Source organism: Lepisma saccharinum, chromosome 4, assembly GCF_977018435.1.
Source record: "Lepisma saccharinum chromosome 4, izLepSacc3.1, whole genome shotgun sequence".
Lineage (NCBI taxonomy): Eukaryota > Metazoa > Arthropoda > Insecta > Zygentoma > Lepismatidae > Lepisma > Lepisma saccharinum.
The window spans coordinates 27,317,628-27,345,138 of NC_139232.1; the positions used below are offsets into that span (position 1 = coordinate 27,317,628).

Sequence of the window (27,511 nt, forward strand, 5' to 3'; positions counted from 1 at the left end):
TCAAATTTAAGTACAAAAAGACAATCAAATTTATACTTCTAACTTTAGAGAACCAAATTAAGCACAAGATTCATGTTTTCTCCCAGCAGTTTCCACTTTACACTGCCCAAATTACCCCAGTTTTTAACTTTTCTTCACTGCACAAAATGTAATGTGCCTAGCACAGGGAAACAAACACTACCTTGAAGGTTAACCCTCAAATGTAAAAGTGTGTAATTTAAACTGTTCTGGGTGTTGTCTGTATGGTTGTGAGCACAGATAAACACTGACCCTTTAAACTGCACTGTCCAGTTTTACCTGAAAAACATTTTTTTAGGTTCAATGGGTTAGCCTAGAAAATAGTTTACAAGTAAGGGTATTCAAACTATTAGAACCAACAAACTAAAAATTTCATTACATTCTGCAAAGTAGGTTTTGTGTAATTCAAACTTTTCAAAAATTACCCATATTACCCCCACTGCCCTAAATTACCCCAACCTACCCTACCTCCCAACAAATCGGGAAGGATGGTGCACGGGAACTTGGTCGGGGACTTGTCTGAATTTTGTACCTGGAACCATGTTCTACGGGGAGAACCGGTCGGTGGCTGTCCCAGGTTTGCACGTAGGAAGAAGCTTGTCGGGGACATGTCTGAGGTTTGCACCTGGAACCAGGTTCTATGGGGAGAACCGGTCGGTGGCTCGTAAGGGACTCATCCATTTCAGTTCCTTGGTCTGCGACTCTCCGGCAGCTTGAACCTGGGAACCAAGGTTCTGTTGAAGAAGGGACCCGGTTGGGGGCTATTCCGAGGTTTGAACCTGGGAACGGGCCATTTAACCTTTTGCGACCCAAGCGTCTCAATCGAGATACCCAAATGTAACCCTCCCGGTCAAGGTCGTAGTTTTTACGTTATAACTTTTCTATTTTTGGCTAGAATTTCGATTTTTTTTTATATTGTTCCTAACACATGTATTTAACAGAAATGTTTTTTTGCATTTTTTTTGTCTTTTGAAACTGGAGGGGAAAAGGCGGGAAAAGGGACTTCTCTTTTGAGTCTCTTTTCAAGGTCAAATTTTTGCCGACAGAGGAAGACTGGCATTGTTGTTCTAAAGCAATGCTTTTCACTGCCTCCTGTTAACTGCATTCGAAGGAAGCTTGTTTATCAGTATCCGATGTCAAAATGAAAGTTTTCCGTGAGGGTGCAAGCAGGAGGAGGGGGAGGAGGAAGACTGGTTGTTGAATCTGCATTGTGAATATGGAATTTCAAAGTGCGCTGAAGGAAACCTTTGTTTTTTAGCACAAGTGTCCATAAGTTGCAACAGGTGTTACCCCGCATTGTCTAAAAATAGAATTTCAAGCAGCTGCAAGAATCAGCGCTCATTTTTCACTGCATTCTAGTTTTTCGTCCGTGAATGTTGTGCGTAGGTGTCGTTTTGTGCCCAAGTGCGAGGACATTTTTGGGTGAAGTGCCCGACCCTGTGGCTGAGTGGTTAGCACATCGCGCTGCGACGCCAAGGGTCCCGGGTTCGAATCCCGGTCGGGCTTGGTTGTTTGTGAATGTCCATTCATCAATTTCATCATTTCATCACTCATCCCCATCTTCGCAAATTAGCCAAGAGGCACAAAACGCGAAGTAAAATAAACTAAATCAAATCAAATCAAAATCAAATTTTTGGGTGAAGTGACAATTTTTTAAAATAATTTGTGGGGGTTTTCTCCCTTTCCCCTCCATATATATGCCAAATTTGCACAAATTTTGCATTTTGTGCATTTTGACATTTTTTTTCGGGGGGCGGGGGGAAACACCTTTTTTTTAAGAAAAGTATTTTCGAGGGGATTTCCCCCCTTTCCCCCTCCATATGTACGCCGAATGTGCATAAATTATATATCGTCTGAATCTGTGATTCATTCTGCGTACAATGGTATATCTTTCATATCTCTAGGGCATTTAGTTTCTGAGCTGTAGTCAATTCAATGTAACTCTGCATTTCGCTCAATTCCGAAGCTTGAGACAGTGGCGTACAAGCCTTTCGTTTCAGGGGTACAACTCGCGTTACATTGGTCATACGGCAATGATGCAAATATTTTTCTGTTTCTTACATGCCAGCGATAATTTCTATGTGCATTTTGAACTTTTCATATCCTTTTTTCAGGGGGGCGGCGGGGGGAGAAACCCCATTTTTTTAAAAAAAATGTATTTTCAGGGGATTTCCCCCCTTTCCCCCTCCATATATACGCCGAATGTGCATAAATTATATATCGTCTGAATCTGTGATTCATTCTGCGTACAACGGTATATCGTTCATATCTCCAGGGCAAATAGTCTCTGAGCTAAAGTCATTTCAAGGTACCGCTGAATTTTGAAGCTTGAATCAGTGGCGTGCCATTCCTTTTGGGGGTACAACTCAAGTTACATTGGTCATATGATGATAATGCAAATATTTTTGTTCCTTACATGTCAGCGATCATTTCCATGTGCATGTCGACACTGTCATGTACTTTTTTCTTGAGGGGAGGGTGGGGGAACCAAATTTTTTTTCTCGAAATTTTGGAATTTTGAGAGAGCCTCCTCCCCCCCCCCCACCAAATATACGCCGAATTTGCTTAAATTTTATATAGTCTGAATCTCTGGTTCATTCTGCGTACAACGGTATATCACTCATCTCTCTAGGGCAATTTGCCTCCAATCTACACTAATTTAATTGAAACTCTGCATTTTGCTCAAAATCGGCTTGGGCATCAAGGGGGTTACATGTGAAAATGGCCTTGGGCACCAAAAGGTTAAGGAGTACATCAGTTGGAGAAGATATAGCCAGGGACTTATCACTAGACTGTGGTCTTGGGGACCAGATCTTCTGATCTTTCAACAGTTAGCATCTGGCAGTCAACTGAGCTCTCAGCTTTGCTGCATTTCTTTTATACCGTTTGATAGTGCCGCTGATCGTGGCAGGAAAAATAAACAAAATCTTGTGACGTCCTACATTTCATAGTAGCAAACCCACTTTTAGGCAGAGATACAAACTGTATGTACAAAATTCTCTCATTCTTAACTGGTAAAAATCCCCAAACATAAAAATTACTAAAAGCACATTGCATTGCACTGATTCTATACAAAATAAATATACAAGTCTTTATCAGTTTGGTATGATTTTACAATACCAGAAAATGCCATAATTTCTTTAATAATTCGAATACTCACTAATTATTGAGTCCTGATGACGTATCTGCAGTTAAGATTTGGTGCTCATGTGTAGAAATTGTAAAATAACCTTGTCAATTACCACGATGATTCTCAATACACAAACAGTGATTGGGAACCATGTTTTCTGATATGAACAAGTAACGTTCACAATTCGTTACACTGTCTGTGGTCACAATTAACCTTACACCCCTCGAACGATGCACGGGTAGCCCCACGAACCATGCATGGTTAGGCTGGTTAGGTTAGGCTAACATAGTTAAAATTTGGGGTCGTAGTAATATCAGGAATATATATATTTTGTTCTTTAAGTATTCGAAACACAAAATCCTGCGATACACATTAGTTTTCTTGAGAAATCGAGGGTGTCGGTTGCGATCACGGACCCACTTATTTTGCAAGTTCTACACGTGAGCACCAAATTTTAACTGCAGATTCGTGATTACGAAGTTAAATTATTGAGTATGCGAAATATGAAAGAAATTGGGGAAGTTTCCGGTATAGTAAAATCGCTCCAAATGTATGTCAGACACAGTTTCATATTTGCAAGAAATGTTCCAGTCAGAGTGGAACAATCCAAATTTCATTTGGCACACCTAAAAAGGAATTCCATCAACTCACGTTCTGCTCGCTGCGATATTTTCAACTTCATTCCTACATTTCTGCAATATTGTCTGCTGCACTTGACACATTTCTTGTACCCAGTCATTAAACCATTCTATTGCAACTCACGGAAATAAATCTCCAGCTCCCCGATGAAAAATGCAATAATGCTGAATATATTGGAACCCTGCCCAATTTTGGTTCACACCAGGCCCTGTGGCAGAGTGGTTAGATTTCTTCATGTCTGCCCATATTAGTCTATCGGATTAAGATCTGGGTGGTATGGCGGTAAACGTACAACAGAATGACCGTGTTCTGCTAAGATGGAATCAATTTTGAACATCTTCAAATGGGATTTGTTAAGTTTCACCAACGAATACAATTCTGGTTTGAACATGTGTGCGTCAAAGGGGATGTTGTTTTGAACTAGTGTATACAGTGGAATGCATTAGTATTACCGAGCAAATTGTCATCACTATGTTAATGTTCGTTTTACGCACTGAGAATTTCAAAAATTGAGACAGAATGCCAAACCTCTGCACCATCATAGGTAAAAAATCCAATCTTAAAAAGCACATAGGATGGAAAGGGAAAAATAATGAAATTAGTAATGGACAATTTGGCAAGCAATGCTTGTACATCCCACTGTACTTGAGGTTCTAGTATAGAAAAAGCACCTCAGGTCATAGTTTGCATGGAGAAATTCTAATTGTCACAATTAAATATTTTTCATATACAGGAATAAAGACAGGGTTGATTTTAAATTTTTTATGTCATAATTTTCAGATTTGTTTTGATAGTAATGACTTTCTAATGTTTTTCAGATCTGTGTTGATAAAATGGCATTGGCTTCAGTTGTAAAAGCTTTGAGGTGTATCACAACACCTGTACAACCTTCTTTAAGACTGATTTCAACTTCTTTAAATGGACCATTCAACTTCATTTCTGGAAAAAGGGTTGAACCGTGTGATTCATTGGGTGAAATGGAGGTGACTGAACCATCCACAGGAAGAACATTGTGCACGGTCAGAGTTTCGGGAAATGAAGATGTAAACAGAGCAATAAATGCCGCAAGCAAAGCATTTTCAATTTGGAGTCAGGTAACAGTCTTTTTATGCATTAAAAAAAATGTCAGTTTCTATCAAAACAACTGTTAGATAAGTATGCCCATAGATTTCCCATGTTTTCACTAGAATTGACCTCTAGGGAGAATGTGTGTGGATTTGAGGGGGGGATGTTAGGAGCTTATTTAAAATACTCCTTCTTCACAAAAGTTTCATGTTAGAAAATGTAGATAATTGATTGCATGCATGTGCACATGCCTTACACACATTTATTTACTGGAGTAGTAATTTTTCACTTAATTATTATATCCCTATTTTATCACTATCTTCTATGCTAGTGGTTCTCAACCTTCATGAGCCTGTGGCCCAGTTAATTTAATTTTTAAAAATCGATGCCGCGATTCCAGTAATTTTGCTTGTAAGCCCATGAACTGGTAAATTCATTTTTTAAAAGTCGATGTCCCAATCCCAATAATTTTACTTGTAAATAGCTTTATATTTTTTTAAACTTTGTATGGAAATTAATATGTACCCTGGAAATTTAATATTAATAAATAAATTACGGTATAATCATAGAGAGTGTTAGTTCAATTATGTCAGAGATACAGGTGGTGGACATTATAACTGAAACACCGGTGATTATAGAACACGCTGCTGGAGGGCTCGCCTTTGCCACCTGTTGGTCATGCACAGCATAGCAGGCATTTGAACGCGTAGGTGTGTGCCTACCAGTCACATTGGCACTGTAGTAGCTGGACTGCTTGTCGAATATTCAGTTTCACGCAGTAGAATGAGGGACATATCAGAGTTCGAAAGAGGGCAAATTGTTGGTGCTCATCTCACCGGTGCATCAGTAACAGAGACTGTGAAAATTTGTAGGGTATAAAGAGCCACATTATCAAGGGTCATTGCAGCATACCAGAATGAAGGACGAACTGTCAGAGAATGTCGATGCTGTCTGACAGGGAAGTCAGGGTATTCAAGAGGATTGTGTCCAAAAAGCGTAAAACCACCACTGCAAAAGTCACCGCAGAATTGAACACACACTTGACTGAACCTATTTCTACCAAAACCATCTGTCAAGAACTTCATAGGGCCAACAGCCATGGCAGGGTTGCTATACCGAAACCCTTGGTCACTAGCACCAATGCCAAGATGCTAGTTGACTGGTGCCAGATGCTCAAATCGTGGATGTTAGATGACCGGAAATGTGTGTGCTTCACTGTTTTTCCCACATCTGGAAGAGTTTATGCGTGGAGAAGTCCATCCGAAGCATACCAACCAGAAACTTAGTGCCCAGAGTGAAACATGGAGGTGGATCCGTGATGCAATATCATGGCAGTCTTTGGGACCACAGATCGTTCTAGAGGGACATGTCACTGCCAAGGACTATAGGATCATTCCAGAGGACTAACTGCACCCTATAGCACAAATATTGTTGTGGACGGTAGTGCAGTGTTCCAGGATGATAACACACAGATGCACACTCCTAAACAGGTCACAGAGTGGTTTGATGAGCATGAATATGAGGCTGAACATCTGCCATGGCCCACCCAGTCGGCAGAACCTGAACATTATTGAGCATTTATGTGGTCTTTTGAAGGATTGCATGCGGCAACGTTTCCCTCCACCAACAACATGTCGTGAACTCATTGGTGTGCTTCAGGAGGAATGGCTGCAAATCTCTCTCACCACTGTGCAGGACCTCTATCTGTCTTTCCCAGATGTGTTGCTGCTGTACTGGCTGCCAAAGGTGGCCCAGCACCAAACTAATAAGGGCTAGTACTTGCATTCCAGGTGTTTCAGTTTCATTGTCTGCCACCTGCATGTCTACATAAATATAAAATTTTGTTTAAGTTAGTTGAAAATGACTTGTCACTTCACCCTTCCCGCCCTAACTTGAGAACGTCCACACAGTTGTAATTATAGTTTGGAGGCTGCACGAGTGACAGCCCCCTTTCAGCAGCTTTGATTTCTCACCAGAGCCATCAAGAAAGAAATTTCCTACAAATCCTGATTGAAAGACCATCTACCGAGATGGTTGCCCGCTCAGGCTGCAAGTCATAAACTTGCACGAAAATGAGAACCTCTTCCGATCTGGTGAAATTGATGGCAGGACCCCGTACCAGGCTGCAGTCTGGCAGTTGAGAAACACTGTTCTATGCTGATTCTTCAAGATACTCGTGTTTTATTAGTGGTACAAAGGAAATTAAACTGATTATAATAATTTTTGTTTCAACTCATTCTCGTATTTAGTGTAATGAATATTATAATGTTTCATTCCATTTAATCAAATAAACATTACTTTGTAAATGCAAATTTTTACCCCTGCCTCCACTCTTACAACCTCAAGTATTAATAATTCATTTCTGAGATTGTCGTGGTTTGGTAGTGTTTATTTAATGAAATGCTCACTATTATAGAGAAAATGGAATATTTGTGTTTCAGCTGTCAAACTCAGAGAGAGGAAAACTCCTGATAACTGTGGGGAAAAAAATAAGGGAAAACGTAGAAGATATTGCCAGATTGGAAGTAAGAGATAATGGAAAACCAATTTGGGAAGCAAGAGTTGATATTGGATCTTGCGCTGATGCTTTTGAATATTTTGGAGGGATCATTCCATCATTGGCTGGTATGTAGCAGACGTTTCCTATTCCCATATTGCCTTGGTAATCTGTTAGTACACCAGCCAAGAAGCAAAAATGCTTCAAAAAAATATTTTACCAGCATGGATTTGATTGATTGAGTTGCTGTTTTAAGTCTACTTTGTGCACAGTAAGGCTAATCAGGACTGGACCTACAGTTTAAAGTGGGATCCAAACCACTATGTGCCTCCACCAGAAATTGAATCCGGGACCCCTTGATTACAAGGCGATGACGCAACCACTGCGCCATCGGGGAGGCACACTTTTACCCGCATGGAATGGTAATGATTGGCACTCATTCTAAATCAATCAGTCATAGGCCAGACTGAAATACTAGAGTGGATGCCACTAAAAATTTTGACCTTGAAGGTCATTTTAAGGGCATACTGTAACCTAAAAGGGTCAAATCACAAAGTCATACAAATATAGTCATGTAATGTATCAAAAGAAAGGTATGGACGAGGCAAGCAGTTTGGTACGATTTTTAGGTCTGATTATCGATCTCAGAAGTAGGTGATGAAGGTCAAGGTCAATTCCAATATTTCTAACAGACGTGTTGTCAATTGTTTAGCATTGGCGCTTGCTATTAACATTACATGCATTAAAAGTCATTTTAAGCCTACTCAAAGAAAAGTAGCTCATGTTCCATGCTGTCTATACCCTATACTATGTAGGGCCCTGGAGATTTTATATATATTAACAATTTTAAGTAACTACATTCTAAATCTGAACCGTGATATTAATTTTTTCAAAGAAATACATGCTATTGTAAGTGAACAGCAACATTTCCGAAACTTTAAAAAAAAATGTCAATAAAAAAACTTTTTTTTTCAACACACACACATACTGCAATAATTTTTGAAAATGACAGAAACATATCTATGAATACATAACAACTGTTGATCTGCACACAAACACAAACTACAAAGTTCAACAAAGAAACCAAAGCGTTCAGAAATACCAAATCTAACTTCACAATTTGAAACTTGTTTTTGACATCGAAAGTTTGAGTTCTTGTTTATAAGACAATTCTATACACAGATAGGCTAATCGGCGAATATACCTTCTGTTTAAAGCAGGGTCCGAACCACTATTTGCCTCAACCGGTTATCAAAATTGGGACCCCTTGATTGCAAGGATGCATCGAAGATATCCTATTGTTTATCTAGCTGTTTTCATCCAATTCTATGTTATTTCTTTTACATCATTTATCTACTTCATGGTCTAATAGAGAGGATGAGAGGACAAATGACAAACAGGATAAACACCATGACACATACACGTTTTGACCGGGGTTCGAAGCTGGAACCCCTAACTTGACGCTTCCCACTCCACCACGGAGCCTTCTGCTATTGATTGAGTTGGTGTTTTAATTCCACTTTATGCACTGTAAGGATCGGGATGGACCTACAGCTTAAAGTGGGATTCGAACCACTATGTGCCTCCACCGAGTAACGAACCCGGGACTAGAACCTCCCAGGGACGTCGTTGGGGGGGGGGGGCACTGGCCCCGGGAAACTGTTCTGTATTTGCTGGAAATTTTACTTTGATGACAAATATTGCAAAATAATTCTTCAGTAAATTTTGCTTGCAGTTTGAAACACTTCTTCAATTTTCAATAGCACAAACCCAAGCAAGGCATTTCTTTCTTATTTCCCTGTTTCTTGCTTGTTGAACACAAACAGATGTATTGGGAGGGGATGCAGTTAATGGTTTTGTGGTCCGTCCTGGTCAGGGAAGTCTGAGACCTATTGAAAATGCACTTTTCCTCCCTGCTGCACACCAGATCCAGAATCCCCCCAAAACCCGCACTTTCTCTTCATCTGGCCCTGCACTGGCTCCATGGGCACCGAAAGGACGACACAAACAGGAAGATTTAAGTATGCGTGGCTAGAACTTTCTGCGTTAATTATTATATGGTTCAGAAAAGATATCTCCATGCGTTTCAAATTCCAAGAACAGAATTCTATTGCTTGTCCCTTTTTTGGCACGGGAATGAATGGCATAGCGGTTCTTCTCACATGCACTCAACCCTACTGCTAATGACCTTCCCTGCAAGGAGGGAAAGACCACTTTCTGAAAATTTGTAGAAACATCGAAGCGGTCGTTTCATTTGTTGATTTGGTGGACAGTTGATATCTGTCAGTTTGAAGTAGGATTTGTTGTCAGAGCTGTGGTAAACTTCTGTAAACGCGAGAAGATAGCATCACGAAGTGTTTGTGATCTCGTTTTCCTACATCGCGAGTAAAATGTCGAATGAGAAGCTGCCAGATTGTCTTCCTCTGGAAACAATGGATCAGGATCGACCAAATATCCAACATATTGGCATTCTAAAAGAGAGTCTGACTACCACAAGATCCTGGGTTCGAATCCCAGAGTGGTTCATCTGATGTATAATGAAGAATAAACCACGTTTCAATTAAGGAAGAAAACTAGGCATGTAGCAATTGTTTTTACAGCCATCTGCATGCTCTATAACTATTATGTTACAAAATTTGTTTATCTTTCTGACTTTCTGTGATTTTTCTTCATTTAGCCTCCACCTGCAAATGCGGAAGCTGCTGCTGCTTAGGTGGCTAGGTTGGCTAGACATACAAATATAATTAATCCCTAGTCATACAGCGAATAATTCTTATAATATAATCATGAGTTATGGAGAAGCAAATAACTTATTAAGCATTTTCTGTTTCTATTTGTTGTGCAGTGGTTAACAAGGTGCATTACGATGCCAGGGGTCCTGGGTTTGAATCCTGGTCTGGGCGTGTGTGTTCTTTATGATGGTCCTCTTATCAATTTCACATCACTCATTGTCATCTTCATCCTCACGATTAGCCAAAAACTGTCAGAAAAGCGAAGTAAAATAAACCAAATCAATCATTTATATATTTCTATATTACGCCGCTTTTCTACCTCTTGGGTTAAATGTGACGATGAGGAGGAATGATGAGCCGAAGGAATGGCGATGGGACAGACATGATACAACCATACCTGTCCAATGTCCGAACCTTGGACCTCTGGTTTCATAGGGTGTTATACTCAGTGGAATTCTTAGGAAGAAAAACTAAAAGTAGGGTGGAAAGAAGCAAAGTTGTACGATGCATAAAAAGCCATGTTTAGTTCTTCTAAAACCTTCCAATTATTGAGTTTGTGTTTTAAGTCCACTGTATGCACAGTAAGGCTAATCGGGGATCCGAATCACTATGTGCCTCCACCGGGTATCGAACCCGGAACCCCTTGATTGCAAGGCAGTGACGCTACCACTGCGTCATCGAGGAGACCGAGAAAAACTTACAATTAGTCAGTAAAATTAATATTGAGGGACAAGGGCTGCGAGGAGTTCTCTCATTCGGTTGCGCGTGGTCATCACATCGAGTCCCATAGTTTTGAGAGCAGAATTTGCTTCCATATCGCTTTCAAGTACTTCCAAAATTGTCCTCACGGTGTTGGAACAGCACAGAAATTTTGGAACTAATACAAGCAGGCACATACCCAGGGAAGGAGCTCAGGGGCTCAGGGGTTGCAGTCCTTTCCCGAAAAACGTACAAATATCTTTTTTTAATAATGTGTAGTAGTAATTAAATTTACTTCATTAACAGGATTAAACATCTTGTATATGGTAAGTTGCAATATACCAAGAAATTCATCTTCAGCACATTTACTCCCCCCCCAACCTTTTCGTCTTTAGATGGCGGCTGCCGATAAGGGATAAGCCCCTTCCGAAATTAAATTCTGGCTACCGGTCTGACCATCAGCGATCGAACCTTGAACCTTTCGATTGATTTATTAGTTGAACTGGTGTTTTAAGTCCACTTTATGCATGGTAAGGCTAATTGGGACTGGACCTACAGTTTAAAGTGGGATCCGAACAACTATGTGCCTCCATCGGGAATTTAACCCAGGCAGGTTGTTGAACCTACCGAACCAAAGACAAGAGCGTAATTATTTGAGCATGTGGGAACTTTGTTTTATCCAGTACCATCATATATTCAGTTTTCCACACACAAATAAGATTAATTTTAAGAAATTAGACGTGTGCATATAATTTCTTATCTTCATCATTTCCCAAGTGAACAATCGGATGCCATAGAAGACTCTGGCCCGCCCTTGAACTAAGAGATACCGGATTTGATTCTGGTATGAATTGTATACATGAGATGCCTAGCTTGAACTCATTATGCACACATTTCTTATTTGCACTGTTGCCAATACTTGTAAACCTGATTCCAGCCCTTTATATCTAAAACCATGGAAAAGGGTTTTATCTACTTCTCAATTTTTTTCCAGCAAATTTACAAATCTAAGGACTAATAACATTGTTCTTGGTGTATCAGCCATTAAGCTAATGAGTTCATTCTGCATTTAGTTTCCAGAATAATGGCTGTGTATTTCGCGAGAGTATATCCATAGACTGTTGTGGGCTACAGAAGAAAATGATGTTCCTTTCCAATTTATTGATTGATTGAGTTGGTGTTTTAAGTCCACTTTATACACAGTAAGGCTAATCGGAACTGGTTCTACAGTGTAAAGTGGGATCTGAACCACTATGAGCATCCACTGGGTATCGAGCCTGGAACCCCTTGATTACAAGGCAACGATGCTACCATGCGCAACCGAGGAGGCCCTTGATCCTTTTCTTTCCAAGACAATATATATTCACACACACACACACATACATATATAATGTATGTATACAGCATAGGCCTATATGGTGTATAAATAGTTTGTTAATTTATAATAGTTTGATAGAAAAAATCTTACGTTTGGTCCCCCCCCCCCAAACTGATCAACCTAGCTACGTCCCTGGAGCCTCCTGTTGTTTAGTTACCTTATCGTTCAATGAAAGTGAACGGTTCACATGACAAGAATACTCTCCCTTAAACATGCGTGAAAGGTTTTAACATATTGTGAGGTTGGCCACGCTGGAGCTGATGGCAATCGGCCTGCACTGGGATAGGGGAAAAGGCATGTATAGTGTCCGAAATGCATGTGAAAGTATAGAGAGGCCTGCAATGCTCTCTTGAAGTGGCAGGATCCGAATACACCACTGCGGTGCACCTCACGCAAAGGTTTTCATCTCGTGCATGGGCACACAACAACAGAAAAAAATTTTCACCAAGTAATTTCATTTGCGATTATATTATACAACTACTATTAACTACACACCTTCACTTACGATGTAAATTAAGAAATATGTGCTCAACTTGCCACCTAGAGAGAAGCCGCTGCTGCCTCTCATCCAGTTCTATTACGAATCTTCTTTCACATTCTTGTGAATGAGATCATCAGAAAGCTTGAAAACTTCATTGTGTAGTTCATTTATATCAGTTGCACTCTTGTTTCTTGAAATATCGGCCACATTATATGAAAATGTCGATCTATGATCGATTTCTTCTCACTGCCTGGTAGTATGCTTTTTCCATTCAATGTGGATTCAGTTGTGTTGGTTGCATACATGCCAAATTCTGTCCATAATTCATTCAGCCCAGCACTTCCTTTCATGAAGTTCATATGTGAAGACCACTTATCAGAAATCAGGGTTATTCAAAATGATTGTTGCAGTTTCAATATTACTTTCACTTTTTGGAGCAAGTAATGAAACATTGGCATTTATAACCGTACCAATTGGTGGAGACTCTCTCAAAGTTTTCTGTCCTTCTTTCCCTAGAATTCCATCAAAATCCTTCAATTACCATTGACCAACACACTACTCTGAAAGCCTTCTTTGGATAGTGTTCCTCAGGTGTTAAAGCTCGAAGCAGCAGATGCCATATGGCTTCATTCTTTGTTTCTTTGTTTTGCAGAGTTCCCTCTGATTTTCTAGGATTCCATTGGAAAGTCTCTCTAACGTGGCCCACTTGTGCTTCTGGTTTTTCCTCTATGCAGGAAACTGAAACTGTGCACATCACCGGTGAATGGAATGTATCGTTGGACAATGACAACTGACTGACTATGATGAAACTCAGAGCAGCCCTTGGCTGAACCTCGCCCGCTGAATAAAGACAATTTATTATTATTATTATTATTTAAACACAAAGAAAACGTCTTATCACTGCCGTGACCCTATATCGTGTCAAATCTGCCTCCTAGTAGCCAAATGCATAACTACAGGACACTGCCTATTATGAAAGAAAACTTTGTGTCTCGATCAATTGATGCAGTTATAAACGCCAAATGTTTCATGACCTGCTCAGAAAAAAATGAAATCCCGACAATAATTTTGAATAACCCTGTATAACATTCTCAAATTGGGACTATGACCTACTTCCGAGATCGATATTCTGATCTAAAAATAGTACCAAACTATTTGTCTCTTCCATATCTTTATTTTGATTATTAATAGGTATGATAATATTTGGAAAACTTTGTGATTTGACCTTTTGGGTCATAATATGACTTTAAAATGACCTTCAAGGTCAAAATTTCTAGTGGCATCCACCCTAGTATTTCTGTCTGATATATGACTAATTGATTTAGCATGGATGCCAATCATTAACATTCCATTAACATCTTTGGCTTGTCTACTATGTATGATTAACTGTCAAATTAATTGTCAAGAAATAATGTAATCTTGTATCCTGAAATTCATTCTTGGGCAAGGCATTGATATTTCTTTTGCTTCATTGTGCCTGTTCAATAACTATTTGACTCATTCTCATTGTTCTTTATTTTTTATTAGTAGACCTCGACTTTTAGGTTTTTAACCTATTTTTTCCTTTGCAGGTAAATAAGAAATAACAAGTTATGTCAGCATTTCATTAAAAAATGAAACAACTGGCAAAGTTTTGTAGTGCCTAAAATACCCTATTTTGCTTGTTAGAACCTATTTTAGGTTTATGTGCCTAAATTACAAGGGCTGTTTGGGAAGTTCTAAGAATCGGATAGAAAGAAACACAATATCAGAGTGATTGAGGTTTTCTTTTTCAACATTATCTCCTTAAAGGTTAATACACTTCTGCCAATGGCCTTCCAATGCCTTGACACCAACAGAATATGTGGATTCGTCCAGGGCTGCAAAATAGCCTGTCACTCTGAAGATGACTTCTTCATTGGACTGAAATTTCTTACCACCCAAGAATTTCTTCAGGTTTGGAAACAGGGGGAAGTCACTGGGGGCAAGATCAGGAGAGTATGGGGTGTGGGGTATCACTTGAAAGCGAAGTTCGTCAAGTTTCCGGCCTGTGACCATGGCAGAATGCATTCATGAGCTATCTCGCACACTTTCAATCTTTGGTCATCCAGCACCATATCATGGACTTTATTGATTGTTTCTGGTGTGATGCTGGTTTGTGGACGTCCACTGCAGGGGTCATCTTCAATGCTGTCCCGTCCAAGCTTGAACAGTGTCGTCCACTTGCTAACAGTGGCAAATGATGGGGCAGAGTCTCCCAAAACTGTCCAATTCGGCTTTGATGGCTGTCGCATTTAATCCCTTCTTCACCAGAAGCTCGATGACCACACAAACTTCCTTTTGTTCCATGTTGTCACGTCACGTTCACTTTTGCTCCTTCACGTGCCTAGGGAAACCAGACTATTGGATGAGTGGTGATGAAATTTTCCCTGCACATTCAGAACAGATGTGACCTTCTAGTACACATGCTTTTGTTCCGATTGCAACGCTATCTCTAACCAATTCTTAGAACTTTTCGAACAACCCTCGTAAACCTTTTTTTAGGTTTTTATATATTTCTTTAGGTTTTACAGGATTTGTTTATCTCACAGAGGTATTTACTCGGTTTGTGGGCGAAACAATTCAATAACTGGCATGTTTGAAACATGTTTTATGTCGACCTCCCCCCCCCCCCCAAAGTCTAAGCTTTTTTTCAAAGCTCAAAGCAAAACAAAGTGTCTGATGCCACTGTCACCTACACAGTGGCGTCGATTAGCGGAGGCAGTTTCCTTCCTACTTTTTGCTCCAGCACTATGACTCTTAATGCCTAATGCTAAGCCTTGTTTACTAAGAGAAAGTAACTGTCCTTGCCCACCCCCATTTTCCCAGTTTTGGCACCCTATCACTCTACTGCCTGCACAGTCCAAAATGCAAGCTTCTGATCCATGTGGTCTTACTCACTTCCACATCATTTTGGTCCTTTTGTGGCATTCATGCCTTGCGAAGTAACGTTTCAGTATTCAAATATGCACCACTGACTATGTTTCTGTTGAATGATCATTTTCAGCATATAAGATGATCCTCACAGACAAAAGGAGGAGTTTGACTCTGGATAACAGATGAAATTCAAGTATAATTCCCAGTTTTCAAAGTGTACTTTTCAAAAATTCGAGTTACAAGCAGATGATTTCTATATTTGAACCTTATGTATTACCGACTTTCACCACCCACACACACAAATATATGAACAATATAAAGGGTCTGTGGGATTCCAATTTACCCATAAATTTACCTAATTAACTTCAAGATATCGTATTTTGCAATAGATTGTTCTGGAAAAGACACTAACAAAGTTAACAGATTGAGAAAATTCTCTTTTTATTTTTCATGCATCTTTCTTTTTCTTCCTCGATAAAAATCAAAATAAAAGCTAAACTGAGAGAAATTTGCCTCGGGGCATTTATAAAAATGTATATATTTAATGAGTTTTGGATTAATTAAACTTGCAATTTTTCACATCTACGGAGGGAAAAAATTGGAATAGAGGAAACGTCTGCTTGTACCTTTTTTATGTTTTACCAAATTCCCCCATAATTCCCGGAGTTAATAATTATCATATAATTCCCAGAATTCAAGGAATTCCAAGTGAGTATCCACCCTGATATTGTGCAGCAAATTATACGTACGTAATTCATTTTTCATATCAACAAGTAACTTTTGCACAACAGTATCAACAGTAACAGCACAGGTATAATATTACAATAATTTGTGGATAATTTTGAAAATGATGTATACAAATGAAAATTTGTATGCAAATGAAAATTAGGTTAGAAAATTAACATTTGGTTGTTATATATACTTATTAAAATTTCTTACGATTCTTCTGATTTTTTTAACGACTGCATCTAATCAGTATTGTATATCAGAAATGTTGTACCATTTAAAGGTTTTTTGGAACCTACTTCGGGATTTTTCGAGCCTAATTTAATATTTTTTGATCCTATTTCAGGATTTTTACAACATATTTTAGGATTTTTAGAGCCTATTTTAAGAACCTAAAAATCCGAGTTCTATTTATTAGTGTATAGCCCTTTCCTTCTTATCTGTGCTATGGTAAATTAACATAGGATTCTTTGTCTTTAAGGTGTTTCAATCACCCCATTGTAATACAGGTAAAGGGTGGTTGTAGATCTGCATGCTGTGAACCTCCCAGATGTAATGTTCTGTTGAGTCCAGATAATTGAAATGCTTCAGTTCATTTGCAATTTTAGCAACACCTATTTGCCAACACCAAGTAAATAATAATTGTAACCCTCATACAATAACAAATAATTCCTAAATGATTACATTCTTAATATATTACACAAAAGACAAATATTAGATATTACAACATTAAAAGGGACCATTTCTGTCATTAACCAAACTTGACTTTATCAATGAAATATTGAAGTTGAAATTTAATTTGTAAGGAATTGTAATGTAAAATGCAACAATATTAGTGTCCCGTCTCTATTTGCAACTTAAGACAATGCTGATGCTTATCCAACATGGAAATTATGTCTCTAGTTACTTTATACGAAGGAAACTAAAATTAGAGTGTGCTACTAAACCACTTCAATGCAACAGGTCTGGTAGGACTTGATAATATTCAAGATACTTAACTTGTACAGCACTGATGATGTTACACTACAGGACAGGCCTATACCCAGGATTTTTTTGAGGGAGGCGCCAGATTCGTGTTTATCTGTATTTATGTATGTATCTATAGACAGTGGTGGCTATTTGGGGGGACCTTGGGGGCAGTTGACCCAGACTTTTTTGCTACTTTTGCCCCCGTACTATGGCCTCTTAATGCTTGTCTACCAAGAGAAAATAACTGTTCTTGCTCCCCTCACCTTCCCCAGTTTTGGCACCCAATTGACAATTGCAGGAGCAAAAGTAGAAATAGTATGGGGTTAACTGCCCTCCCCATGCCCTCCAATCGCCGACACTGCTGGTAGCCGCATCAATGGTTATGAAACTAAAAGTACCCAATATTGCAGACTGCCTCTCTTCACAACAAACACGTTCATTTACATTGCATTTAAAGATATCAGTTTCGCGGTTACGTTGAGGTAGTTCTGACGAAGTCACCAAACAAGTGGCGAAATCGATCGCTGAAAAAAACTTTCGCGGAAAAGTGAATAGTAAGTGTATCAGAGTTAGTTACATTCATTTATGCAAGCACAAAATTGAAATTTTACAAAACTGAAAAATTGTTGATGTTATTTTTGTAACTTTTTATAAGTTTACATTTAAAAATTTCATGGCTCGAGGTGGGGCCGCATGGTACATTATTCCAGGCCAAACATGTGGCATTTTTGGTTACCAATTAGGGTCGTACCAGTGTACATCCTGAATGTTGCATGCTACGTTGAAAATTCAAGCCATTTAGTTTGAAACTCTCCTACTTCCAGAAACTTTCCCCTCTTTTTATTTTTTGCTAAGTGCACTAATAACGGAGTTGCCTATGGAACCGGACTTTTGAGTCACCCTTTTTTTCTAATAAAAGGGAATTTAAACATCATATTCATGTACGTTAATTCAAACAATATTGTATTTGATTTCTGTTAGACTTTTACTTTTGAATATTAGGAATTTGTCTATCAAAATCTTATCATCCATTACCTAACCTACAATACCCTAACCTAACCTAAATCTAACATAACTCCGGATCCCATTTTTTAAATTTTGTATATTTATTGAGTAATAGTGTATGTATAAATTGCAATTTTTTGAAAAAAAAATTAAAAGACCCATTTTTGAGAAAATGGTTACCAAAGTTTTCTTTACACCAACTTCAATTGTTCTTTTACCCTGGCATAGGCATGTTATATCTCGTGTGATAGAGCCCTTGAAGACCTTTCCGAATCACTACTATAGGTGCCCTGGTTGCCGAAATTTTGCAATTTAAAGTTAACAAGATTTTGGAAATAATGGTTAAAATCGCACACCTTGCAACACTGTCATGTTGATTTCACTGGAATGCCCCAGGAATGACATATGTGTGTAATGAGCTGAACTAACCTTTTAAACTGGCAGAGAATGATGAAAATACTCTCTGCAGGTCTATAAGTGCTTGTTGATTCCTGATGAATTATTTGGACTTTTAATCACAGTATTTGAGCACTGTTTCATAGCAGTAACTAAAAACATTGAGGGGCCAGACACATACCATGATTCCTCATCCATGTCATTACCCCAGCCACCCTATTTTTTGTACTATGTGAATGGTATTACAATTATGTATTACACAAAATTTTGCTCTTTGTGTGTTTTTTAAAGAAATTACAATGTTTAGCCATTGTGTTTGCCTGTACTCAATGTTCAAAATGAATATGTTCGTTAATCTTTTTTGAGAAGTACTATTCCACAAATATTTTTTTATTAACGTAAGTTTCGAAAGTGCATGTTCTGCAGAGTCAACATTCACAAATAAAGTGAGAGACATCAATCAAGTAATGAAGAATTCTGGAAAAGAAGTATAATAGTCATTAAGCAGAGTGAAAGTATCAATGTCTTGAATGAAAGAGAAGAAAAAAACTATGCCTTTCCTCAACTATCCAAACTCAGGTGAACTGTACGATTTGAGTTTCACTTCCTTACAAAGAGAGTATTATTGTAGATTCATGAGGCCTCTGTTCTAGATGATATTATATACTTGGTAATAACAGATTCAACTCTTTCTATCTAGGGCAGAGTGTTTAGCACATCACACTATGACGTCAGGGGTCCCGGGTTCAAATCCTGGCCTGGGCATGGATGTTTGTGAGTGTCCAATCATCAATTTCATCATATCATCACTCATCCTCATCTTCGCAAATTAGCCAAAAGTGGCACAAGAAGCTAAGTAACATAAAGCAATTCAATCAATCAATCAATCTATCTAGGGCAACATATACCTCTTATATACTTAGTAATAGCAGATTCAATTCTTTCTATCTAGGGCAACATATACCTCTTATATACTTAGTAATAACAGATTCAACTCTTTCTATCTAGGTCAACATATACCTCTTGCTCAGGAGTCATTTGCAATGGTCTGTAGAGAACCATTGGGTGTGATCGCAGGAATTGGTGCGTGGAATTTTCCAATGCAGACATGCACATGGAAGGTAGGTGTGTGTGTGTGTGTGTGTGTGTGTGTGTGTGTGTGTGTGTGTGCGCGCGCGTTGGTATACCCGTCATTACGAGGAACAAGATCAGAAAAATTACCAGCATTAAGAGGGACTTTTTCATTGCGAGGTAATTTTGGTGGTTCCTCGGAACGAGAAAGCACATTATTTAATATTATGGCCGAACCGGCAAAGGAAAATTTAATGTCGTGGAATTAATCGACGAAGAGGACCAAGATCTATATTTTGATAAAAGGTAGAACAATGTCCGACAATTGTACTCGGAGTTATGCTACAAAACAGTGCATTTTTCTGGTTCCTCTTTTCGGGGCATTGTGCCTGTACGTGTGTATCAGGTGTTTATCGGTTCCTCTCAACGGGGCTCTGTGTTTATCACCTACACACAACGTGTGTGTCGTTTGTGCGACGCCAGAGACATCTGCAGTGTGTGAAAAATTGCGGAACTACATCAGCGGTGACGTCAAGGCGGAGCGAGGAAGATCGTAAGGGGTGGGGCCTGCGGTTGCAGTGAACAGCGTTGTCGGATCTCCCCCTCAACTTACTTGACTCAGCATTTTTCACTGACGGCTCTGAAGGTTGCATTGTTCGCAGTGGTGCATAAGTTGCAACGCTGGATAATGCAGCGTTGCTACATCATTGCCTACATGGGAAATGTTAACGGCGCTTCACGATTGCGTTCTGAGAGGGTTCGTTGTGTGATAGTAGCCGTATTTAATATAACGGTTTGAGCTTGGGCAATTATGTCTCGTATTTCTCGGAAAAGATATATATCAAGGAAGAATTGTAGCAATCTGCCGGAGGGCGCGTGTGAGAGAGCAAAGAATATTGTAGGAAATGCTTGTGTATTTCCTCATCAAGAAAGCAAACTAGTAGGATTTCTTCTTGTATTAATTAACAAAATATTCAACCAGAGTTCCTATGCTAGAATACTGGAAATGATTGCGCTTAATCTAACTAAAGCACAAAAGCCAGATACAGGACAATATAGTACAAAAACAACATACATATTTACGTTCTTAATTGTGGTCTAACTATTCGTTTTCTCCGTCTACTCCACTCGTTAAAAATTTGCTCCTCCTCTGTGGTGACAGTGGCGTATTTAAGAGTACGACTTCAATCTCCTTCCCGAAATACCTTCCACCCTTAAAATGTTTCTTTCGTCACTAGAATGCAGATGCATATGTTCAAAAATGGTAAAATACGTAGTTAAACATTAATAAGAATAGGTTCTTCACTAACATTTCAATATTTTTCGTAATACATGTCTCTAAAGTAAGGTAGAATTCACACCGAACTTACAGGCGACACGTGTTGCTTGAGGATTTCACCAATCCAACGCAAGTTTCTGAGACCTATTATGCCTGTCGCTACGTTATGAAACGTTGCTGCGGATTGACGCGTTTCCAATCGACATATGTCATTTGCACTTGCTGTTTGGAGTGAAATCCACGTGTTACTTGACGTTTCGGTCTGAAAGTTACAGGCGACAAGCAACACGGAGATGCCAAGCTGATTTCAGACCAAAGCGACACACAACACATGTCGCTTCGGAACTAGTCAATCAATATCAACGTTTCACACCTTACCGGTAGCCCCAGAAGACTGAGTTCGACTGGTGAGATTCTCAAGCACCACATGTCTCTTCAATGTGAAATATCTCAATGAGAGAAGAGCCCAGTTCGAGCGACATGCAAAAGCTCACTAAAGCAACACATACACCGCGCACAAGTGAACAGACCAAGTCAATTTGATGCACGGCCCGAGCGACATGGTGATTTCACACCCAAGCGACAAGCGACACGAGACCCTTCAATCTAATGCAAAAGATTCATTGCGTATGCGGGAACAACAGAAACAGGTGACACGATGCACCGTATTGAGAACATAGTCCAGTCCAAGCTACAAATGCAGCTTGTGTCGCTTCAGTTCAAAATTTTTGTTTTCAAGAAGCACGTTACATGGGGATTTCACACTGAAACGACACGACACGCATGATTTTGTGCGAGCAATAAAGGTTTCGATTTCCTATGGGGCATAGCACCTTGCACTGGCGTACGCAGGGGACGCTGATGGGGCTACTACTGCCCTCCAGAAATTTTAAGAAAATCCAAATGTTAAAAGAAAATTTGTAAGAACTCACAGAAAGGAAAGATGTAAACGCAAACCTCCCTTAAAGTTAAAATGACACCCGATAACCATATCTGTCTTCGAGTACAGTTTTAATAGTGAAAAGCTGAAAATATACGATAGCCTATATATTTTATTCGGTATCCCACAATTCTAGAACAAAGCTATATACTATACACCTTTACAATTTCAGGCCCTCCAGAACAAAAATCCTGCTTACGCCAGTGGCACCGTGAGAACAATTGGAGCAGACTATGATATCGAAAACCAGAAAACTACGGCGACTCAATTGTATTTAACTTAGTATATGGCACATGTTTTCCCTCTTCTCGAGTGGCAGCAACGAATCGTCCCCTACGTATGGTCAGTGCATCGCCCACTGGCATATATATGAGGGAGGGATGAGAGACAGGCCTGCGGCAAGGAGTAGCAAGTCTCCATTTCCACTTCACAGGCTAACAAAGACAACTAAAGGTGGCCAGGTAGGAAAATTTCCTTTGGGCTCAGGATGGTGGTGTGTGTTGCAAGGCGTGCTGTCGACACTGGCGGCGATTGGGTTCCAAAACTGGATTGGGCAAAGGAACTTTACTTTTCCTTTATAGATAAGCTTTAGCGTAGTGGCGGAGCAAAAGTGGCTAAAAGTGAGGGACAACTGCCGCCCTACGCTCCCTCAGTCAGTAATGATTATTCGACTGTAAAATCAGTTGAAATATTGGAATCAGATTCTTTCCTCATTCATCCATAAACATTCTATTTCATTTCGCTTTGTAATAAAAATAAGCACTTTATAAATTTAAAAAAAATATATTTCTAAAAAATATATTTTTAAAATTATTCTTATAATCAACGTAATTAAACAGAATTATGGCTGACAGATTTTAAGAAAGAAGTTACAGTCCGTGAATTACTTTTTCACAGTGTTCAATAATTTTATTAGGAGGCGCTTTTCTGCCATTTTATTTAACCGCGACGGTGCGGATGTGTGGTGATTAGAAGAAATTTAGAAAGGGACACTCATGCCCAGGCTGGGATTCAAACCCGGAAACCCTGGCGTCGTATTACACTGAACTAACTTCTCCCCCAGATTTTGGAGGACAGAAAGTAAGTTATTCATATAATATATAAGATGTAATATATAATATATTACATATTATATAATATAATATTCGAACCAGTGTATAGTGCACCTCCACTGCATATCGCCAGTTTACAAGGCGAGTCTCATATTCTGTATACTCTGTACTATTCACAGTTACAAAACAAGTGTTAACCCATTGAGAATCCTAAGTTTGCCATTTTAGAATCTCTCTCTCCAGAACGTAGTGTTATCATGTCACGGGCTGCTAATTTAATAAATAACTAATTAACTCAACTAACTCAACTGAGCTGAGCTTAGCAACGCAACAACGAAGAATCTCTCGCCTCACCTGCTGGGCGAATTAAACATTACATGAAATATAATACGGTCAGGATAAGTGCCTAACAGTCGGAGTTACCGAGAATAAACCTAGGAGGATTTGATTTTAAATACCTGAAATGACGTTACATAATACTACGGTGTTTCTGAATATACACATATATTAAAGCACAGATAAAAACACAGTACATCTTGCCCTCTTTCACTCGATCTCACATTCATACTCTCATTCCATGGCATATGGCGACAATATGACAATTACAAAGGTTAGATTAATTACTACTTTGACCATACTCTTGTTATGTCTGGCTACATTGCCTTTTACAATTTATCGTTTAGGATTTTAAGCATAAAGTGAATAATTGTTCCTTGTGCGAACCCCTTCTATCTTTTCTGAAGGTATAAATATATTCAATAAACTATTGTTTGCTGTTAACATAAACTCTCATCTTTAACATTGATTACTTCCGCCGGAATACCGATGCCTAGGGATGCCATAGCACTGATTTAAGTTAAGCAATGATTTGATTTACGCAGATTCGCGGTAGATAGTCGTCATCTTTCTCACACACGCACATGGTTGGATCTTACCTTCGCTGCATTCCCTCTGACCTGGGTTGGGTGAAAGTGGTCCTACAGTTTTGGAAGGCCTCCCCACGCTCCATCGTTGCACCTCGCGGTTATCCTGGTTGGCGAAAGTGGATCAGTCGGCGGCTCCATCTGGCCTCATCGGATCCTGGCTTCACTCGTTCACTGTCGACTCCATACGACAACTTGCGCAATAATAGGTCAGTTCTTCGCGGTCACTCGTAAGTACAGATACGTGACTTGGGCGATGAGACGAACATACGCGATGAGCCATTCGCGGTTTCACATGGATATCAAATGTTATTAACTTTCACTACTTTGGACGTTGTTTCGGACGATTGACACGGGTGGACGTGTCTGGCGTTATTCTCACATAACCACACGTATGTGCACGGATGCGTTGACGGCAAGGGAAGAACGACCCCCTGGTTCTATTCTGCTCTACTCCATGGCTCTGAAACACTCACTCGAGGAAAAACCAATCCAGACCTCGAGTCTGCTTGCAACTCGCAGCTCGGTCGCGCGTAGCTCACACTCCGGTGGCGATTGTAGGCAAACTGTGTAAAACTGTTTCAAATCATCCCTTTTATTCCAGATTTGAACGTAGTGACGCGCTACCCTCTATGATCAGGTGCTTGTTTATTGTTTCTGGTGCTTTGACCGTTGTCCTCCTATCCTGGTCAATGCTCACTCCGGTCCTTAACCTTTGGTAGCAGCCCCTCGCGCAGAGATTAGGCTAACTCTTCCTCCATTGTAGTCAGTCACGAAAAGCAAAGGCATCTCAGTAGGGTAGCTTCTCCCTTTCAATTCAGCGATGAATCTTTAATAATTCATAACTCCCGTAGTTCTGTTCTGATTAGGCTCAAATCTTGGAATCAGTAATTTCATGATGTGGTCTTCCGCTGGTTGAAATCTCATCAAATTCGGTCCATTGGTTTAGAAGTTGCATTTTTCTTGTTATTCCCATAAGAATGCATGTAAATCCGAATTCGGGCGAAAAACGGTGGTTGAGCAAGCTAGTGTTGGCTAAGGCAGTTCGCTAGACACCTGTATTCGCGACGGATATTAATATTACCAATTGCAATTAATTCCTACTAACGGGCAATTAGATTAATTACTTGTCACTCAATATTTGACCGTTATAATCAAGAGGTCCAGACTTCGTTACCCGGTTGAGGCACTTTGTGGTTCCGATCCCACTTTAAACTGTAGGTTCAATCCCGATTACTCTTTCTAGGAATAAAGTGTACTTAAAAAGAATCTTACGTTGAACTTGATTGAAATTACGTTTTTGCTTGCAAGTTTGAATATGTATATTAATATTAATAATAATAATATTAACTACTTTAATTAATAGAGTATGAGATTTGATCAAATTGTCCTTTGATGTAGAGATGTTACTGACGCAAGTATTGATGGAATGAACTGCAATGAGTATTTTGCTACCCTTGAAAAAAACGAACCAAAGGAAAACGCCGCCCGCCTCCCCCCTCCCTGTCCTGTTTAAGTGGGGGGAGAGTGGTCAGACGTTCAGACCAGACGCTTGGCAATTCTGAACTACCCTTTCTTTGTCAGTGCCAAGGGGTAGGTGCGAAGAAGTGTTTGCGCACCCTTTAATTTTCTTCCTCACCCATTTTTCAACCAATAACACCAACTCTTATAGAGTGCCATACCCGGTGGAGGCACATAGTGCTTCGGATCCCACTTTAAACTGTAGGTCCAGTCCCGATTAGCGTTACTATGCATAAAGTGGACTTAAAACACCAACTCAACAACAACAACTCTTAGAGTGCCATGCTGTCTCATGTCATATTCAGCGCCGAATGTTACGTTCTAAAGTGAGACCGCTGTTATTGTTTACAACAGGCAAACACTGATCGCCGATTTCTTTCCTGTACTGTCTGCAGTTTATAAAGGCAGCCGCCATTGTCTTTCTTTCGTCAACATTGTTGTTAAGAATGGTTTCTTCTTATGTTTCAAGTAGTCTGTGTGTGTCGATAAATGCCTATAGCTCAGTGTCAGGTGCTTTGTGTTATCCTTTGCATTGTTGATACACCGTTTTTGTTGTCTGCCTACTATCGGATCAAAAGCTATGTATACTCGAGTTTTGGACTCCAATTAAAAATTAATCAGTAGACCTAAATAAAAACGAGTTACATCAAAATTTGACTGTTTCAATTCTGTGTTAAGCTATAGTAACCGATTCTTAGTCGTCTTGAGAATAAAAAAACTGCTTTTCCAAACAAGAAATCAAAAAAAATTTAAAAAATCGTCCGATCGTGATCAAATTTAAATATGCAGGTAGAAAGGTTGTAAATATAATTCTTAATTTTCAATTTTTTTATGGGCTTAAAAGTCAAATGTGTCTTATCAATTTTCTGAAACATATTCCCTCCCATCCCGTGGGAAAATACCTTGCTTGCCTTTCCTTGGAAAAAATATTCCAATTTTTCATGTGTCATTGGCCTCCCTTCAACAAGCTGTTCTTTTCAAATTTTTGGCCTCTCCGATGGCGCAGTAGTAACATCGTCGCCTTGTAATCAAGGGGTTCCGGGTTAGATTCCCGGTGGAGGCATATAGTGGTTCGGATCCCACTTTAAACTGTAGGTCCAGTCACGGTTAGCCTTCCTGTGCACAAAGTGTACTTAAACACCAACTCAATCAATCAAATTTCTAAACATGTCTTGTACTAAAACCGAGCAAGAGTGAAGCAGTTGGAGTTTTAAAGTCCGCTTTATGCACAGTAAGTCTGGACCTATAGTTTAAAGTGGGATCCAAACCACTGTGTGCCTCCATCGGGTATCGAACCCGGGACACCTTTCGCTAGTTTTATCCACTTTCATTGGCATATTATTGGAATTTCAATTAGTGGCTAAAACATTCATGCATGTTTCGTGTTTTCTTTATTTTCAACACCGCGCCCCTTAATTCATTCCACACCATCTCAGCACTTCTACAGAGCATTCATTCCCCGACATTCGCTACGAGACTTGGCGGCAAGCGGCCCGGCGTCAGCGCTTGTCTTTCCCAGTGAACGGGTCCGCGACAGTCGCACGCTACAGTCTGTTTTTTTCGCTCTGCCTGCCTTCGCTCTCCTTCCCTTTCTGTTGACGTTGCAGACTGACGCCAGTATAATCCTCCCTCGGAAGTTGTGTTGTGTCGTGTCCGTGTGTTGAAGATTGTGGCTTAATATGGCACAACAAAATTTACATTGCACAAAGAATTTACGTTGTCGAGTGTTACTTCGGAAAGAGGAATTGTGGAGAAGTGCAACGACGTTTTGCAACGAAATTTCCTGGTGTTCCCGTTCCACATAGGACCACTATATTAAGCCTCGTAAAAAAGATTAGAGTAACAGTGTCAGTTCTGAATAAAAGTGGAAAGAAAAATTGGGAAATCTAAAAAATAAAGTATACAAAGACAATCCGCACACCATCCGTGAGTTAAAAGAGAGTATTGTACGAGAAATCGGGAGAATTACAGTAGTAAACGTTTAACTGTACGCCTCGGCTACGGCTACTTATTTAACGTGCCTGACGTCAGTCTGGATCTACATTACATTGGTAATGTCAAACCCACCAAAAACAATTAAACGGATAAACAAAAG

General features: G+C 39.5%; 1 protein-coding gene across 4 annotated transcripts in view; it reads left to right on the forward strand.

The window, feature by feature from the left end:
• Window positions 1-27,511, forward strand: part of LOC145987117 (4-trimethylaminobutyraldehyde dehydrogenase-like) — a 229,321-nt gene that overhangs the window by 119,259 nt on the left and 82,551 nt on the right. For all 4 annotated transcript variants that reach the window (XM_083121601.1, XM_083121600.1, XM_083121599.1 and 1 more), the window contains exons 2-4: window positions 4,606-4,881; window positions 7,294-7,477; window positions 19,639-19,751. In XM_083121601.1, the coding sequence (XP_082977727.1) occupies window positions 4,621-4,881; window positions 7,294-7,477; window positions 19,639-19,751 (558 nt within the window). In that variant the 5' untranslated portion in view covers window positions 4,606-4,620. The remainder of the gene's footprint in view (window positions 1-4,605; window positions 4,882-7,293; window positions 7,478-19,638; window positions 19,752-27,511) is intronic.